Here is an 18,648-nt window from a genome sequence, read left to right as displayed (position 1 = left end):
GAGTTACCAAGCAAGGCAATATTATCAGCGAATCGCAAGTTGCTAAGGTGTTCTCCATCAACTTTTATCCCCAATTCTTCCCACTCCAGGTCTCTGAATACCTCCTGTAAACACGCTGTGAGTAGTATTGGAGGGATCGTATCTCCCTGTCTGACGCATTTCTTTATTGGGAATTTGTTGCTTTCTTTATGGAGTACTACGGTGCCTGTGGAGCCGCTATAGATATCTTCCAGCATTTTTATATATGGCTCATCTACATCGTCATTCCGTGATGCCTCCATGAGTGCTGAGGTTTCGACTGAATCAAACACTTTTTCGTAATCAATGAAAGCTACATATAAGGGTTGGTTATATTCCGCACATTTCTCTATCACCTGATTGATAGTGTGAATGTGGTCTACTATTGAGTAGCCTTTACGGAATCCTGCCTGTTCCTTTAGTTGACAGAAGTCTTAGGTGTTCCTGATTCTATTTGCGATTACGTTAGTAAATACATTGTAGGCAAAGGACAGTAAGCTGATCGGTCTATAATTTTTCAAGTCTTTGGCGTCCCCTTTCTTATGGATTAGGATTATGTTAGCGTTCATCCGAGATTCCGGTACGCTCGAGGTTATGAGGCATTGTGTATATAGGGTGGCCAGTCTTTCTAGGACAATGTTCCCACCATCCTTCAAGATATCTGCTGTCACCTTATCCTCCCTAGCTGCCTTCCCCCTTTGCACAGCTGCTAAGGCAGCTGTGCAAAGGTTCTTTACTTCTTGCGGCGTTACTTGTGGGGTTTCAAGTTCTTCTAGACTGTTCTCTCTCACGTTATCGTCGTGTGTGCTACTGGTACTGCATAAATCTGTATAGAACTCCTCAGCCACTTGAACTATCTGATCCATATTAGTAATGATATTGCCGGCTTTGTCTCTTAACGCTTACATCTGATTCTTGCCTATTCCTAGTTTCTTCTTCACTGCTTTTAGGCTTCGTCCGTTCCTGAGACCATCTTCTATTCTATCCATATTATAGTTCCTTATGTCAGCTATCTCACGCTTGTTGCTTACCTTAGAAAGTTCTGCCAGTTGTATTTTAGCTGCAGGGTTAGAGGCTTTCATACATTAGCGTTTCTTGATTACATATTTCGTCTCCTGCAATTGGTTACTGGAATCCTGTCTAACGGAGTTACCACCGACTTCTATTGCGCACTCCTTAATGATGCTCATAAGATTGTCGTTCATTGCTCCAACACTAAGGTCCTCTTTCTCAGTTAAAGCCGAATACCTGTTCTGTAGCTTGATCCGGAATTCCTCTATTTTCCCTCTTACCGCTAACTAATGATTGGCTTCTTATGTACCAGTTTCTTCGTTCCCTCCTCAAGTCTAGGCTAATTCGAGTTCTTACCATCCTATGGTCACTGCAGCGTACCTTGCCGAGCCCGTCCACATCTTTTATGATGCCAGAGTTAACGCAAAGTATGAAGTCTATTACATTTCTAGACTCGCCATTCGGGCTCCTCCACGTCCACTCTCGGCTATCCCGCTTGCGGAAAATGCTATTCATTATCCGCATATTATTCTGTTCTGCTAACTCTACTAATAACTCTTCCCTGCTATTCTAGAGCCTATGCCATATTCGCCCACTGACTTGTCTCCAGCCTGCTTATTGCCTACCTTGGCATTGAAGTCGCCCATCAGTATAGTGTATTTTGTTTTAACTCTACCCATCGCCGATTCCACATCTTCATAAAAGCTTTCGACTTCCCGGTCATCATGACTGGATGCAGAGGCGTAGACCTGTACTACCTTCAATTTGTACCTCTTATTAAGTTTCACAACAAGACCTGCCACCCGCTCGTTAATGCTATAGAATTCCTGTATGTTACCAGCTATATCCTTATATAATCGGGAATCCGACTCCTAGTTCTCGTCTCTCCGCTAAGCCCCGGTAGCACAGTACGTGCCCACGTTTAAGCGCTGTATATGCTTCTGTCCTCGTTACCTCACTGAGCCCTATTATATCCCATTTACTACCTTCTAATTCCTCCAATAGCACTGCTAGACTCGCCTCACTAGATAACGTTCTAACGTTAAACGTCGCCAGGTTCAGATTTAAATGGCGGCCTGTCCGGCGCCGGGTATTCTTATCAGCCTCTGCTGCGTCGAAGACCTTACCGCCGCCGTGGTCAGTTGCTTCGTGGCTGCTGGGGACTGAGGGCCGGGGTTTGATTGCTGTATTGATATAGGAGATTGTGGCCAAGTACTGCACCAGGGTGGCCAATCCTGCTCTGGTGAGAGAGTGTGTTACCGGTTCTGGTCACCGAGATCAGGCCGCACTCCAGGCCTGTTTGTGCAATTTCCTCTACACACGGTTCTTTTACGGTGGAAAATTGCGCCGCACCGGGATTCAAACCCCGGTCCTTTTGCACGTGAGGCAGATACTCTACCGCCACCGCAGGAGTCGTACGCCTCATTTAACCTACAGTGGTGCCTTCTTTGATCAGTCAAGGTGGACCAATCTGAGCTCGGTTAAACCGCACAAATGGCACTCAACTTGATAAACCTGGTATTTATGGCTTGCACATGTGTGGCCACACATAATAGAGAATTGTTTTTTTTTGTAGAGGGTCTCCGTATAGTAATAAATTAAAGACATATTTAAAGAAACACATTAGAGCGGGGGAAATGATGCTGGGTAGGCCATGTAACGCGTAAGGCAGATGGACCATTAGAGTGGCAGAGTGGGTGTCAAGGGAAGTGCAGTAGGGGGCACGATTAGGTGGGGTGGTGAAATTAGAAAATTTGTAGGCGCAAGCTAGAATCAGCAAGAAAGGGGTAATTGGGCATCGGTGGGAGAGGCCTTCGTATTGCAGTGGAGACAAAAATAGGTGGCGGCGGTGGTAGCGGCGGCGACGGCTAGTGCTATTAAGCATACTATTTTAGGTTCCCCTTCAGAACAACGTCCAGAATTTATTTACAGCATACCCCTAGTGGTGGGCAGTGCTACCCGGACGGAGGACAAAAGAAAGTACACGATACGAACGCAGACTAACAATTGGATAACTTTTTCCAACAAGTGATTAAATGTACATGGAATATCATCATGTGATGAAGTGACGAGTACTTCCTTTTGATCTTCGTCCGGGTTGCGTGGCCCACCCCTAGTGTTCAGTCACCAACTCGCCCAGCTTGACGTCTTAATTCAGTTTATTTACAGGCTTATTACGAAGGGAAAACAGAAGCAAAGCGTTTATAAGGGACGACCAGTAGGTCAATTTGTCAAAACTATCACTCGACACGCAATAAAAACTTCAGTGGAAAATACAGAATAAGAGTGAGTGAATGAGAAAAGCCTCTGCCTGGAACGAACACTTTGTCATGAAATACTCGTGAGGATATTGACGAAAACAAGTCCATTTGTCCCTACATTGACTGAGGCTCCCTTGTTCACCCAATGGTGACGCTTTTGCGGTCATTTATTGCAGAACACTTGCCCAACAAAACTCTATAGAAAGTAATAATGGGAGCGAAATATCACACACACAGAGCACAGTAATTACACTCTCAATAAGGAAACTTACTTTTAGAATAATTCCACTAATGAGCGGAATGAAAAGTGTAGAAGAGACAAGTATTCTTCGCTATTTTACGAATAAGAGGAAAATAATGTATCAGCCACTCACATAAAGCCGAACTTGACATGAACTTCGCTTTCCGTGGAACTTCCGCTACGGCTCTTTCCATGTTTCCTGTGGGTAAAAAGAAAAAATAAGTAAGTGTTTTTAACGGAAGTGCATGCTAGTACAGCTACTATACAGAGGATTTTCCCTCATTGTTGTTTTTGGCAAAATATGCCGCCCAGATGATGACGGTATGCAGCCTTACTTTATGAAACAAGCGAAATGATCTGCGTCTCCTTTTCACCCACCAGTGCATAACATATTCCAACTGTAACAAGGATTCGCGTCGATTGTTCAAAACACGACCCGTGGACTCGTGGATGACCATATTAAATTACGCATACGAAAGTCAGTGAGCGCTGTTTAGAAGACGCAGGAAGCAACATTACTGTTCTACGGAAACAAAAATGCGCATTTCACAAAATTTCACACTTATCGGATAGGCAGAGACAGTGAACTGTGCATATACCTTTCGTTTCATTTCAGTCTGTCGATTCCATGGCCGGCCAGGCAAAAGAGAAGGAACAGTGCGAACTTGGTTATGACACCATGCAATATGACGTGCATTCGCAAGACTGTTCAATAAATTTCAGAAAAAAAATTCAGCCATATTTCTGCGCTTACGCTTAAGGAGATATAAACCGAGGAGGCCGATCAGAAAAGTGCAATATTAGTTTCAAAACCCATTCGGAAGTTGAGAAACGATTGCTATAGAGATGAGAAATAAGGAGATGAGATGAGAACGCGGCACGTTGAAACATTGCCACATTGGACTGTAGACATGGTATACGAGCAATAAAAGATGCTCTGACATTCATATTGAGAGGGTGATGATAGCTGCCATTGACGATGCTGGGACAGTGGACACGTTTCGTGATGAGGAAAGTGGGAGCACTGAAGCGCAGGGATATGTTCCAACATGATTGCATTCATTTCCTGGGTGCATTGGAAGGGAAATTGGTTGTTGGATGACAGATACACAGCATAATCACAGGATACTGAAAGAGCCAGAAAACGGGAGTAGTCTTCCAAAGGAAGTGAGGAGTGAATGAAGTCTGGGGTCTCACGTGCCAGAACCACGATTTCACTTCGAGGCACGCCGTAGTGGGTGACTCCGGAATAATTTTTACCCTGTGGGGATCTTTGCCCCGAATGCACGAGACACGGGCGCTTTTTGCGTTTCGCCTCCATCAAAATGCGGCCATCGCTGCCAGGATTCAAGCCTGCGGCCTCGTGCTTAGCAGCGCCACACTATAGTCCCTAAGCCACCGCGACGGGTAAGAAGTGAGGAGTATAAGAGCCTATGAGGCCATAATTTATGCACTGTAATTACGTTATTGCATCACGTTAATTAAAGCTAACCTTAAAGGGACACTAAAGGTTGCTATGAAGTGAAGTTAAAGTGATAAAGCAATGCTCTGGAACGTCTAAGGCGTCAATATAATCGCGAACAGAGCTTTAGTAACAGAGAAATTGAGGTAAATGCATGACACGATTTGAGACCCCCCAGCGGCATTCCGGTACTAGCCCGATGACGAAGGCACTCCTCATCATGATTTATCTCACTCGTACTCTACTACTCGTATTGAAAAGATCATTTCATTACATTATAAAACGGAAGAAAGCGCTACTTATCAACTTCCATTTCATTCTAAAAAAATAACGTTTTAACGTTACCCTTGAGTAGTATGGGTGGCCGAAAGGTTTCGTTTTCGCTCGACTCTGCGCGCTCGACTCTGCACCGCGCGTGCTTTGGAGTTTCAGTTGTTTCGTTATCGCGTCGTGCTGCGCTGGCTCTGCTGGCTCGCGAAAGTTGCATTTGGAACAAGCAGCGAGAATGCCACGTCCATGTGATGTCGTGGGATGCGCGAACGGTCCGCGAAACTTGGCCAAGGACAGTTGCAGTGGCGAATGCAATGTTACTCATCACTGTGTGCCAACGAGTGAACCTCTCCTTTCGTAGTGGTTAAGTGCCGAAAAATCGCATAGTGCGCTCGCTGCACTTTTGTCCACAGGATTACGAGTTCAACGCCGACTTACTGAAGTCGGGTGGCGTGCCTTTCAAAGCAATGCTTTCCCGTAGCGCTGTTCCGTCGGTCTTGCCTGCATTATCCGAAGCGCAAGAACAACTGCAGGTCGAAGAAGAGGAGGTGAATGGGCCATTTGGTTTTCATGAAGGAAAAGCTACAAATGTGTCATTATGTACAGCGATGACATACAGTTGCCGTCTTAGTAGTACGCAACCGCGTACGCAAGCGCGAGCCCTCAGCAGCAGGTCACGTTCATCAGTGCTTAAATCGCTAAAGTCGAGCCCAGCATCGCGAGCCAATGTTTCGTTGTCAGGGTCGTCCATTGCAACGATTCTCGAAGTTGGCGTCATAAACTAAAAAACCAGATTATCATCGCGTACTTTCCCTTCACCTAGCCACCATAGTTCCGCTTTTGCGCTGCTGTCGGCTCTGTCTTGGCTCTGTTTCTGGCCGCGCGTTTGTGTTTTGCGCAGAAAAGCCGAAGCCGCATCTGCGAGCGCCGTTTTACTCACCGACGGCGCAAGGCCACTATGAGACCATGACGTCAACACACTTTCAGCGGAGAGCAGGCTATTTGAACTGCGGTATAGGTACGCGGACGATTCAGAGCGCATTCTCTCCTAAAATAAGTCTCTTCTTCTCATGAAACAAGCGTTTCGAGGTTTCTGGGATGGTATTTCAACAGTCCACGTTGACTTAATATTAACCTTTAGTGTCCCTTTAAATAACCTACCGTAGCTTCTGAAAGTGCGATGCTTCGTTTAACCCTTTACTGCACAATTTTTTTCTTTTGCCTAAAATTATTCATGTCGTTGCAGGGACCCATAACAACAGCTGTACTAACAAAAACAATATGTTCAGTGGACTTTTATAGTTTGTATTGGCAGAAAAAGGGTACGTTGCATATTTGCAACAACGTGCACATAAAGAAAAAGTTGAGGAAAGCCCGGCTTATTGTGTTTCAAACTGTAACATGCATTTGCATGACAATCAGCAAGGGGGAACACATTGTACAATAAAAGGTTATTTCACTTGCTTGCTTGAAAAGGTTGGTTCTATACCTTGAGCAGTAATCAGTAAGTAATGAGAAACGGTGGACTCATTTTGTAGTGTGGTACACAAAAAAGCAATTGGTCTTGTTTGTGGAACAGAGATGCACTCCACACTTAACACAGTAGCTCATGGAGATTCCTATGCAGCCAGGAAGCTTGCAGCGCTGCCGCTTCTTGCTCCAAAGAACCCAGTGAACCAATTAGCACTGAACCCAATTAGCACTGAGACAAAGCTTCGTAGATCAGAAATAATACATGATCTCTAGCCAGGCATCCTGAGTTGGAGTTGATGGTCCCTTTTTCTTCTCATCACAGGCTTATTCTATTGACTCATTGCTAGGCCTTCCTCGCTTTTTCAGCGCCGTCTTCCCAGCCTTGCAGAGTGATGCAGCCAAGTCCATCTTGAACTCAGCCAACGGAAGTAGCCTTTCAGTGTGCTGATCGCGTTTTTTCATGATGTTCCTCTTGTAAAGCAACCAAGCATTTGCAGCTGTCAAGTCAAGGATGTGGAGAAAAACACGAAAATAATCTTTTCGACTTTAGGTAGGGACGGTAAATGGAGATGACGGAGTTCAAAAGGTCGACGCCTCCCATGTTCTTGTTGTAGATGGTGATCACTGCAGGGCATGGTATCTCACTCTGCTCTTTTTTTTAACGATTATACCTTGATGCACTACCTTTGAATGGTATGATCTGTTCATCAATAGACAGATGCTCTTCAAGAGGCACAAGCGACAACTGATCATTGATTGTATCAATGACAGAACGCACTTTCGTAAGCCGATCTCTTCCTGGCGCGTCCTTTGGGCCGAGAGTACTATTGTCAATGAAGTGGGTGTTATGCTTCAGTTTTTCAAAGCGACCCACAGGAAAGTTGTCAGCCACTTGGCTAACCCTGGTTTCTGCACTGCAGTAGCGCCTCGAGTTCCTTATTTGAGTGATCGACATCCACATGCGGCACGTCCCAATAAACACTTCCATATCTCCTGCGGTGGTACAAAGGGCCTGACTCACGTCTTTCTGGAGCGCATACAAATTGCTCTGATCTGCAATTAGCCAAATCAGCGAGCCGTGGAAGAGAAACTTGAAGTATTGGAATGGTGTCTCTAGTTGTGAAATGTACCTTTGAAGGTAACTTTGTCCGGAGAACTGAACTGTCTCCGGATCTCTCACTAGGTTCGCCTTCTTCCAAATTATCTTTCTCTTAGCTTGTGTAGGGCGGTGGTCAGGTGTCGTGCCATTTGCTGTACCTTCGTCCTCGTCAGAGCATGCACTCGACTCGCTTGTGCTGTTACTTAGCTTTTCGAGATCAGGTTGAACATCTGCAGCCCAAACAGACAGCAATATACAGAGAATAAAATAAGCGGTAAAACAAAGCGAAATGCAGATATAGAAAACAAGGTGCCTCTGTAAAGAAGGCGGAATCACTATGCACGGTGTCTTCTGGTTATAACCAAAAAATTAAAACGCAGGAGCACAGATATAAGGGTGAAGCCGTATCGATGCGAGACAGCAGCACAAGCGCACACACACCCTAATAAAATAATTCGGGCATTCCACCAGGTAACACATTTCACACACGATAAATCCAAACAGACTTACACTCGGGGTCATCGTCACCCCCGGAAAGTTCACTGTCTTGGCTATCCGATGGAACTGCTCGGCAATAAAAGCGTTTAGGATCCATTTCAAGTTCGAGAACAAGAAACAAATCCAGTGAGCACGTTGTTGCAAATATGCAACGTAGTAACTTGCCGTCATGAGAAGCAAACTATTGCGAGAAAAAAATGTTTTTTGCCATCTAAACGATTAGGAGGATGTATTACACAGCTTAATATTTTTTTTCACAGGATATTCCGTTCAGAAAGGCATTTATAACTGGCAAAACTTACCTGTATAGCTACGTGCTGGCGCGAGCAGCGTGCACCATGTTTATTTGGCAATAGTTGCGCAGATTGAACACAGAGGGCAGAAAATGAAGGTGCGTTTTTCAAACTATTGTTGCAGAAACGCAACACTATGTACAGGAAGAACTAACTGAACTTAGATTTTGTATTTATGGCCGTTTATCGGTATGTTGCATATATGCAACAAGGTGCAGTAAAGGGTTAAGCCTTTTTCACAAACTGAATCGTCATCCTTACCTGCACGATTTAGTAATACTTCTTACTATGCTTGGCACCGTCTGGACTATGCTTAATAATAATTAATTATTAATATACTTTCAGGGCTTGAGGGCATTACAAAAGCGAGTGGAATGCATGAAAAACAAATGTACCTAACACAGAAATGCGGTATTAAAGAAAACGAAGATAACACAGGAATGCGACATTATGAAAAAAAAACAGAAGCGTCTGTTAATTATGCTGCTGTATAATGCAGATTACTGAAAATAAACAAGATCTTCAATAGCAGATTTAAACGAGTCAGTGTCGGTAATTGTGGCAAGTGAGGTGGGCAGGTGGTTCCCAACGTTACTTGTCTTAGGAATGAATGAGTAAAAATATGAGTTAGTTCGAGAAAACGGGACGCCTACTTTGTGAAGCTGATCTCTACGGGATGAAATGTACTCTGGCTCCGACAGAAGCACTTCTTTAAGATGGCGATGATGATGAATTTTGTAAAATAGTGATAACCGAGACACTTTCCTTCGTCAGGAAAGAAGAGGAAGGTTCAAAGTAGCTTTCATGGTGGACACACTAGAAAGACGAGAGTAGTTGGGAAGTATGATTCTTGCGCTCTGATTATGCAGCAATTCCAAAGTTTGAATCAGACACTGAAAGCCGAGATCCCACACAGAGCATTCATATTCCAATTTTGGGTGTACGAGCGATTTCTAGACTAAAACTTTCAATGAAGATTGTGCCAATGAGAAATTGCACCCTATATAACAAAGCATGCGATTGGCATTGTTGACAGTGAAGTTAATGTGTGTATGGCGGGACAGATGATTGGGTATGTAAACACCTAAATATTTCTAAGATGTTACGTATTCTAGTGGAAGACATTCGATCTGGTAATCAAAGGCACCAGTGGAAACATGATGCCTTTCGGGGGAAATTCTCATTGCTTTGGACTTATTAGGGTTAAGATGCATTTTTCAGGTATTACACCTCTGTGACATATGGTTAATGTCAGAGTGAAGCTGAGCGGAGTCAGTGATTAAAGATATTATTCTGTCGATTACGCAGTCATCGCCAAACAACCTAATAGATGAGCTAATATGCTTAGGCAAGTCATTAATATGGCTAAGGTATAGTAATGGTCCCAGCCCAGAATCCTGGGATACACCGTAGTAAACACAAGAAGAAGAGTTACAGTTATTAGCGTATACAAACAGTGTTCTGTTAAGAAGGAAGTTTTGGATCCGCGCTATAAGGTTGGGATCACTGTTTAATTTGCTAAGGTTCAGACAAAGCAGTTGATGGTTAACAGGATCAAACGTTTTGGAGAAATCAAGGGATATGCAGTCGATGTAGAAACCAGAGTATATGGCTAGGAAAGGGGGATATGTTGAGGTGTGACTCACAGTAAAAAGATTCCCGAAAGCCTAGCTGATGCGCTTTAAAGAAACAGTCATTTTCAAGAAAAGTAACCAGTTCGGAATTGATTATATGCTCAAAGAGTCTGCACGGAATGCTAGTTAAGGCAATAAGTGTGGCATTCGGTTGAGTAAAACTGATCCATTCCTACAGTCCTTCATACAATGTGCATCAAATGATTGGAATTGCCTTTCCAAATTGTTAGCAGCAATATATATCAGGAAAAATGTGTGATTCTATTAACCAATACTGTATAACAGGTTTGTTGTATTCGGTCTTTATATAGCTATTATTGTATAATTAGAAACATTCGACTGGTTTTTTGCATTTTTTTTCTTGTAACATTATGTATTATTCTGCTTCATGATTATTATTGCATGATTAGAAATAATGTATGGCTTTTCTATATTAAACTTTGCTCTATTTTGCTTTGATTAGTACTCCTGTCTTCAATGTTTGTTGACGCTGGGGGTAACATACAAAAATAATCACTTAAATATGTAGGATTGCTTTGTGTGAAGAACGGGTCCCCCACAAGCTTAATTTGCACAGCAGCGACCAAACACAGAGCTGGAAACACAAACAATACAAAGCAGGTAAGCGTTACATATACACGTGGGAGCCAGCAGGTACTTTGTAAATTGTTACGAAATAAAGAATCATCTAAAATAAGTTATCAAAGAAGGCAAAGTGACATATATTGACACGCGTACTTGTCTTTATCGGGCGAAAGGTTTTCGCCACCTAACAAATGATATCGCACAACGCAGGACGCGCCTGCATGTATCGGAAGTTTCTGGAATGTTATCGATGGTTCCATCCGCTGTCTGTGTCCGAACCTTGTGTAATCTGATTGCATGTGTGCGGAACGCGAATAATGTAGAACTTTGTGGAAGGCACGTGGGTCCCAGCGATTACTCTGGAACATTCGATGACTGATGTATAAAAGCCGACGCACTTGACCCGCTCATCAGATTTTCGACGATCGCCGACGGGTTTGCCGCTACCGCTGTGCTATAAGTGTAGCCTGTTTTTGTGGGCACAGGTTCGCCCAATAAAAGTTAGTTTTGTCTTTCACAGTATTGCTACTATGTTCTTCTACGTCCCCAACACGTGACGTCTGGTGGAGCGACTTTTCGTTCAGTACCGCACGCCCCCGACAAGCCGTGATCCTAGCCCGGACCGCAAAGAGAACACTAACGTAGTCCTGGACCACCGAGCAAGCCGCCGTCTTTAACAGCTGTTGCCGGAGCACAGAGTTCTACCTGAAAGGACCAAGACGATTGTGGCCAAGGAGACCCCAATGGCAGCCCCAGCGTCCCCCATCGTGCTGCAGCAGCCCAGGGAGCCTCCGACGTTCCGTGGTTCAACATTCGAGAACCCGGAAACCTGGCTTGAGACGTACAAGAGGGTCGCTGCATTTAACAGCTGGAACAACGGCGACAAACTGCGACATGTCTTTTTCGCATGGGAAGACGCTGCCAGAACGTGGTTCGAGAACCGAGAAGCCACCTTAACGACGTGGGACCTATTTCAAAGCGGCTTCCTGCAGACCTTCACAAGCGTCGTACGCCGAGAACGAGACCAAGCACTACTAGAAACCCGAGTGCAGCTGCCTAATGAAACCACCGCGATATTTACAGAAGAAATGAGCCGCCTATTCCACCACGCCGACCCAGAAATGTCCGAGGAAAAGGAAATCCGCCTACTGATGCGTGGTGTAAAGGGGAAACTTTTCCCCGGAACGGTACGAAGCCCACCGAAGACCGTCGACGAGTTACTTCGCGAGGCCACTAGCATCGAGAAGACACTGGAAATGCGGAACCGGCAATTCAACCGCCGCACGAACTCGACAAACTACGCCAGAATTGCGCCACTGGCCACCGACGACCTGCGCGAGACTATACGAGCGGTCGTGCGTGAGGAACTACAGAAGCTGTTGCCTTCATCAGAGCCTCAAATGGCTCCGATTGCCGACACCGTACGTGAGGAGCTCCAACAACAACTCGGAGTAGGCCCTGAATCACCGCAGCCTCAGCCGCAAGCCATAACATACGCCGCTGTAGCCCGACGTCGCGTTTCCCCTCCGCACCTGACACAGTTCCGTGCTCCATCACCACCCCCGCCGCCAGCACGCCAACCGTCACCCCACGCGGCCTTCCAAGGAAGACTGACGTTTGGCGTGCCCCCGACCACCGTCCGCTTTGCTATCATTGCGGAGATGCCGGGCACATCTACCACCTCGGGCACAACTCCGGGGTTCGCCTTTTACGCACCGTGCCCTCAGATTGGCGAGCGACCTCGCGATATTGCCGACTACCTCGCCGCCACTCACTCAGTGGAGCCCTCGACGACCATCCCGTCACCAGGCCGCTACCTGTCGCCGCAGCGCCGACCATACCAGCCCAGCCCTGAGCCGCTCTGTGAGCCCATATCCGGAAAATAAAAGGAGCAACCAATGGAGGTGCGGTTGCTGTTCGTCGAACTGACGAAGATCCTCCACCGCCGACGAAGATGATGGAGAGACCATCTCGACAACATGATAACGACACGCCGCCGTCCTGACGAATTCAGGAAGCGAAGACTACACCGACGAAAGACGACGGCGCGACGTTCCAGCTTCAGTTCAACACGGCGTCGACGTGATCCGACGCCAAGACCTAACTGCAATGCCAGACAAAAAACCAGCCACCTCGACGTGCTTCTCGACGGTCACACAGTAACCGCCTAAGTGGATACAGGGGCTGATTACTCCGCCATGAGTGGACACATCGCCGCCCAATTGAAGAAAGTTAAGACTACATAGGAAGGTCATCAAATGCGGACCGCTGGAGGACACCTCATAACGCCGACTGGAATGTGCATGGCAAGAATTACCATTCACGACCTGACTTACCCGGCCACCTTCGTTATCCTTCAACCGTGTTCACGAGACGTCATTCTCGGCATGGACGTCCTGAACCAACACGGCGCAGTAATTGACCTGAAATCGAAGTCAATAACGCTGTCGGAAGATCAAGTGATACCACCGGAGAGACTTGCTAGTCACCTGGCCTTGAGTGTGCTCGAAGATCAAGTGAGAATCACGCCTCGCTACAGCGTTGTTATTTTGCTCGGCACCGAAACACCTGCTGATGTTGAAGGCGTCATCGAAGGCGACCAACGTCTACTGCTCGACCGCGATGTTTGCGTCGCATGAGGAATCGCTATACTGCACGGAGTAAACACGAAAGTGTGGCTGACAAACTTCAGCCAGGAGATCAAGCACATCAACAAGGGCACGACGATTGCATACATCGAAGAAATTCTGGAAACCAGCAATGCGTTTGTCCTCTCGGATTCTGCCGCATCTACCCCAACGACCGCAGTTTCCGAATCAGACATAAATCCAAGTCTCCCCATGATTAAGCAACTACAGCTCAGAAGTTTAGTTCGACGATACAAAGAGTGCTTTTCGACGTCATCAATTATTCGGCAAACGTCAGTTGCAAAGCATCGCATAATAACCGAAGAGCGTGCTCGACCACTCCACCAGAGCCCTTATCGAGTTTCTACGCGAGAACGTGAGGCTATAAGGCACCAAGTCGACGAAATCCTGCACGACGACATCATCCAGCCATCAAAAAGCCCGTGGGCATCTCATGTACTCTTGGTAAGGAAAAAGGACGGAACCCTACGTTTCTGCGTCGATTATCGTCGGCTGAACAAGATCACGAAGGACGTATACCCCCCCCCCCCCCCCCACGAATAGACGACGCATTGGATCGGCTCAGCAACGGTAAATACTTGCTATGTGCAGTCTTGCTATGTGCAGATAGAAGTCGACGAAAGACATCGCAAAAAAAAAAACGCCTACATCACCCCAGGCGGCGTCTAAGAGTTCAAGGTTATGCCATTCGGACTGTGCTCGGCGCCTGCAGCATTCCAGCGCGTCATGGACACAATTTTAGCGAGATTGAAGTGGCAGACCTGTCTCGTTTACTTGCATGACATCGCCGTCTTCGTCGGAAATTTCGACGATCACCTTAGGCGGCTTGCAACAGTACTACATGCCATCAAGTCATCAGGGCTTACTCTGGAGCCGGAAAAGTGCCGCATCACTTACAATGAGCTATTCCTAGGCAAAGTCATCAGCAAATCTGGAGTACGCTCCAATCCGCAGAAGACAGCTGCCGTCACAAAGTTCCCGCAGCCAGTCGACAAGAAGGCAGTGCGCAGATTCCTTAGCCTGTGCGCCTACTATAGGCTCTTTGTCAAGGACTTTTCCCGCAACGCGGAGCCGCTAACACATCTAACCAAATGTGATGTCGAGATCAAGTGGGAAACGCCGCAGGCCGACGCATTTTAAGAACTCAAACAATGCATGCAGTCACCGCCGGTTCTTGCACACTTCGACAAGGACGCCGATACCGAAATCCACACTGACGCCAGTAGCCTAGGTCTCGGTGCCTTCTTAGTTCAGAGGAAAGACGGACTTGAACCGGTGATATGTTATGCTAGGCGGTCGCTGTCAAAAGTGGAAGGCAAATATTCTACGACTGAAAAGGAATGCTTCGCCATCATTTGGGCTACAGCAGAATTCAGCCTTTACCTCTATGGCAAGCCATTCAAAGTCGTCAGCGACCATCACGCGAAGTGTTGGCTGGCTAACTTAAAGCACATTTCAGGACGGCTGGCGCGGTGGAGCCTCAGACTGCAATAATATGACGTCATGGTAATATACAAGTCCAGAAGAAAACACTCTCACGCCGACTGCTTATCCCGTGCCCCCATCGGTACCCCGCCGCTAGACGACGAGGATGACGACGCCTACCTTGGAATAATTAGCGCGGAAGACTTCACTAAACAGCAACGAGCAGACCCGGAGCCAATAGGCCTCGTCGAGCATTTGGAAGGGAACACCGACGTTGTTCCTAGGGCATTTTCGCACGGGTTGTCTTCGTTCACGCTACAAAACAACCTGCTCGTGAAGAACTTCTCACCAGTCCACACTAGCTACCTTCTTGTTGTGCCATCAGCGCTGCGTCTAGAAGTACTGCACGCTCTACACGTTGATGCAACCGCTACGCTCCTCGGACTCTCCCGGACGCTGTCGAGGATACAGAAAAGGTATTACTGGCCGCGTCTGACTACCGACATCACGCGTTCCGTCAAGACATGCCGAGACTGTCAGCGACACAAGGCACCACCGAAAAGGCCAGCAGGATTACTACAGCCGATCGAACCTCCTTGCCGACCATTCCAGCAGATCGGGATGGATTTGTTGGGGCGCTTTCCGACGTCAACATCCGGGAATAAGTGGATCGTCATGGCAACGGACTATCTCACCCGCTTTGCTGAAACTAAAGCTCGACCAAAAGGCAGCGCTGCCGAAGTGGGGAAATTTTTCGTCGAGAACATCCTGCTGCGACATGGTGCCCCAGAAGTCCTCATCACCGACAGAGGAACGGCTTTTACAGCAGAGCTCACCCAAGCCATTCTGCAATACAGCCAGACAAGTCACAGGGGGACTACTGCCTACCATACGCAAACGAATGGTCTCGCGGAGCGCCTGAACAAGACCCTCGCCGGCATGCTAACAATGTACTTCGACGTCGAGCACAAGACGTGGGACGTGGTCCTGCCGTACGTAACCTTCCCTGAGAACACGGCGGTGCAAGAAACAACTCAGATCACGCCGTTCAAGTTGGTTTACGGCAGGAACCCGACGACAACACTCAACGCCATGCTGCCGCACGTCGCTGACGAAGAGAATCTTGACGTCGCTACCTATATCCAGCGTGCCGAAGCCCGACAGCTCGTCCGCCTACGGATCAAGAACCAGCAGTGTACCGACTGCCGACACTACAACCTCCGACAACGCTTCGTGGAGTACCAGCCCGGCGACCGTGTTTGGATATGGACCCCGAAACGCTGACGAGGGCTGAGTGAGAGACTGTTGCGACGCTATTTCGGACCCTACAAGGTCATCCGACGTATTGGCGCACTGGACTATGAGGTCGTGCCAAACGGCATTCCGCATTCACAGCGGCGCCGCGCACGATCTGAAATGGTCCACGTGGTGCGTCTTAAACCCTTTTACTGACGCTGACGAATTTTCCTTATTTTGTTGTTTTGTTTGCTGCGAGTGCTTCTTTCTTACTTTCGTTTGTTTGCAGCATACGGTGGCAGTTGCCAGCCAGCTGCTCGCTTTTCCTTTCCTGTTAACTCTGTATATGTGTATATGTATTCTAAACAAATAGTAATTGCAGCGTAAGGTCGATGCTATTTGAGAGGGGGGTATTGACACGCGTACTTGTGTTCATCGGGTGACAGGTTTTCACCGCCTAACAAATGTTATCGCACAACGTAACGTAACGTAAAAGTAACGCCAAGGAGCTCAAACACCTGGAACTTGTTACTCAGAAATTCTGTCTTCTGAACGACAGAGAACAGGCTTTCCACCCACGCATTTGTACGGCGTGCGAGTAGAAGTAATTCTGCGAGCGTCTAGCATGGTCTGGTTGTGAGGCTGCGTTGTGGCCACCTCTGTGTACGTAGCACCGGCCACGCAGTCTGGGAAACGTGCACTCGCCCCTGTATTTCTGCTCTTAAAGGAAAGGTACGGGAGCGGAAGAATGCTTGCATGTTGGATGTTTTCTTCATATTTTATATGTGGTATTGTTTAAGGTGAGTCATGTATTTTCTACGCCATGCACGTAAAAGCGAATTGCTGTTGTTTGCAATACCACCCGTTCACCACTTCAGCACGTTTGGTCTGTACACGCGGTATTCCTATAAGGTGTTTATAACCAAAATGACACACTCTTGTAATTTACTTTTTTTACCCGGTGACGGCTGCTGGAGCTTCGTACGGGAACCACTGCTGCTTACCCGGTGCTACAACGTTCGATGAATGCACTAGAAGCCCGGAACGAGGATTTATATAGAGCAAAATAAATATTTCGGCAATTAAGAAGGAATCTAGCGTCTACTTCATGAAATGACACATGGCACAGATTAGATAGAAGCTTGTAAAGGTCGTTCGCAATCATTTTGACTTCACAATAAAGCTTTTCCGCATTATTACCGGGCGCGGTTCAGCAATAGAAGAGAAAAAGAAAAGCCATAAATTTCGCGCTCACCAGCGCAGCCGGCGTAATGCCCTGCCACTAGCGTTGAAAACGTGCGCGCCAGATTCTAAACAAAGTGTGGTTCAGGTATTGATGCCGGTGGCTTGAAGCGCTACAGTCGATTCGGCCCATGTCCAAGAGTATTCTTTGAAACCGCTTTCGATTGTTTTACGGCGAAGCTGTATATAGCTACCCTCCGGTGGCAGTATATAGATGTCCGTCTATGTAGCGTCGACACGAAAAAGTGTTTGTCTCCAGTTTCTCGCGAATGCCATGCAGCTCTGAATCTGATGTAGGTATCTTAGGAAAAAAATTATACTGAAATTTGCCGCCAAGATGACTCCATCATTACGGCAAGTTTCATTTACTTCTCCTAATTAGTTAGTGCACAGTAAAGTCGGAAACGTTACAGAATTCCCGTCTGCTCTGAATATGCGGCCGTCTGTGGAGGGAGTATGGTTACAGAAAACGGCCGTAATTTGTTTTCTCTAAACTATTCCGAAACAAATTATAAGACAATTAGCCAGTAAGAGGGCTCTCGCATTACGGTGAGTTTCGTATATTTTTCAATAATTATGTAATTGACAGTGAAGCTGTATATATTGTGCAATTGCCGTCTGCCATGCGGTGGTACTTACACACGTCACTAATTCATAAAAGAATAAGAATAAGCCACTCCATTGTCAAAAGTTGTATTCATTGTCTGTGCCCTACAATAGTAATAATAATAATAATAATAATAATAATAATAATAATAATACCTATATACAGTCAGCAGCAAAAGTTCACGGGATGCGGTTACCTCTTTAAATGTGAATTTCTGCGCTGTCAAGGCATGACACTTCATATTTAATGAATCACTGAGTAGGTGGCGAAGGCTACTACATGCTGGAACATTAAATTTGAGGCTGTGTGACCACGCTTCGCGAGAATTGAGCTTCTTGGCAGATCCTGCATCCCGTAAACTTTTGCGGTTGACTGTACATAGATGCATAGTGTGGGGTAAATTACACCACAGCTTCGCTGCACATCCTTCTTCAGAGAGTAGAAGGGTTGATGAAATTTTTCTATGGCGTTTCTTTTGTCGTGCTCCGTAAACAATGAACTGAAACCTGGCCCTAACACCTGCTCCGAATCTCTGTTTGACATTGAGTGCTTGCCAGATGACCCCTCTGCGCAGATATCCTAATCTTCAAGCTCATAAACGACATGCACACGCATCCTTTACAAATGTTCATGTTCCAAGCGGAT

At 46.5% G+C, this 18,648-nt stretch overlaps 1 protein-coding gene and 1 pseudogene across 1 annotated transcript in view; both read right to left on the bottom strand.

Annotated features, from left to right (window-relative positions):
• The window catches only part of LOC135908708 (uncharacterized), an 834,911-nt gene that overhangs the window by 680,847 nt on the left and 135,416 nt on the right, over positions 1-18,648 (bottom strand). Inside the window, exon 4 of the mRNA XM_070536550.1 lies at positions 3,665-3,730. Coding sequence (XP_070392651.1) covers positions 3,665-3,730 — 66 coding nt within the window. The remainder of the gene's footprint in view (positions 1-3,664; positions 3,731-18,648) is intronic.
• LOC135908720 (uncharacterized) lies at positions 6,791-7,412 on the bottom strand (annotated as a pseudogene).

The sequence above is a fragment of the Dermacentor albipictus genome, chromosome 3, assembly GCF_038994185.2.
Source record: "Dermacentor albipictus isolate Rhodes 1998 colony chromosome 3, USDA_Dalb.pri_finalv2, whole genome shotgun sequence".
NCBI lineage: Eukaryota > Metazoa > Arthropoda > Arachnida > Ixodida > Ixodidae > Dermacentor > Dermacentor albipictus.
The sequence above is the reverse complement of the archived record's forward strand: the minus strand, read 5'-3'. Positions and strand labels throughout refer to the sequence as shown.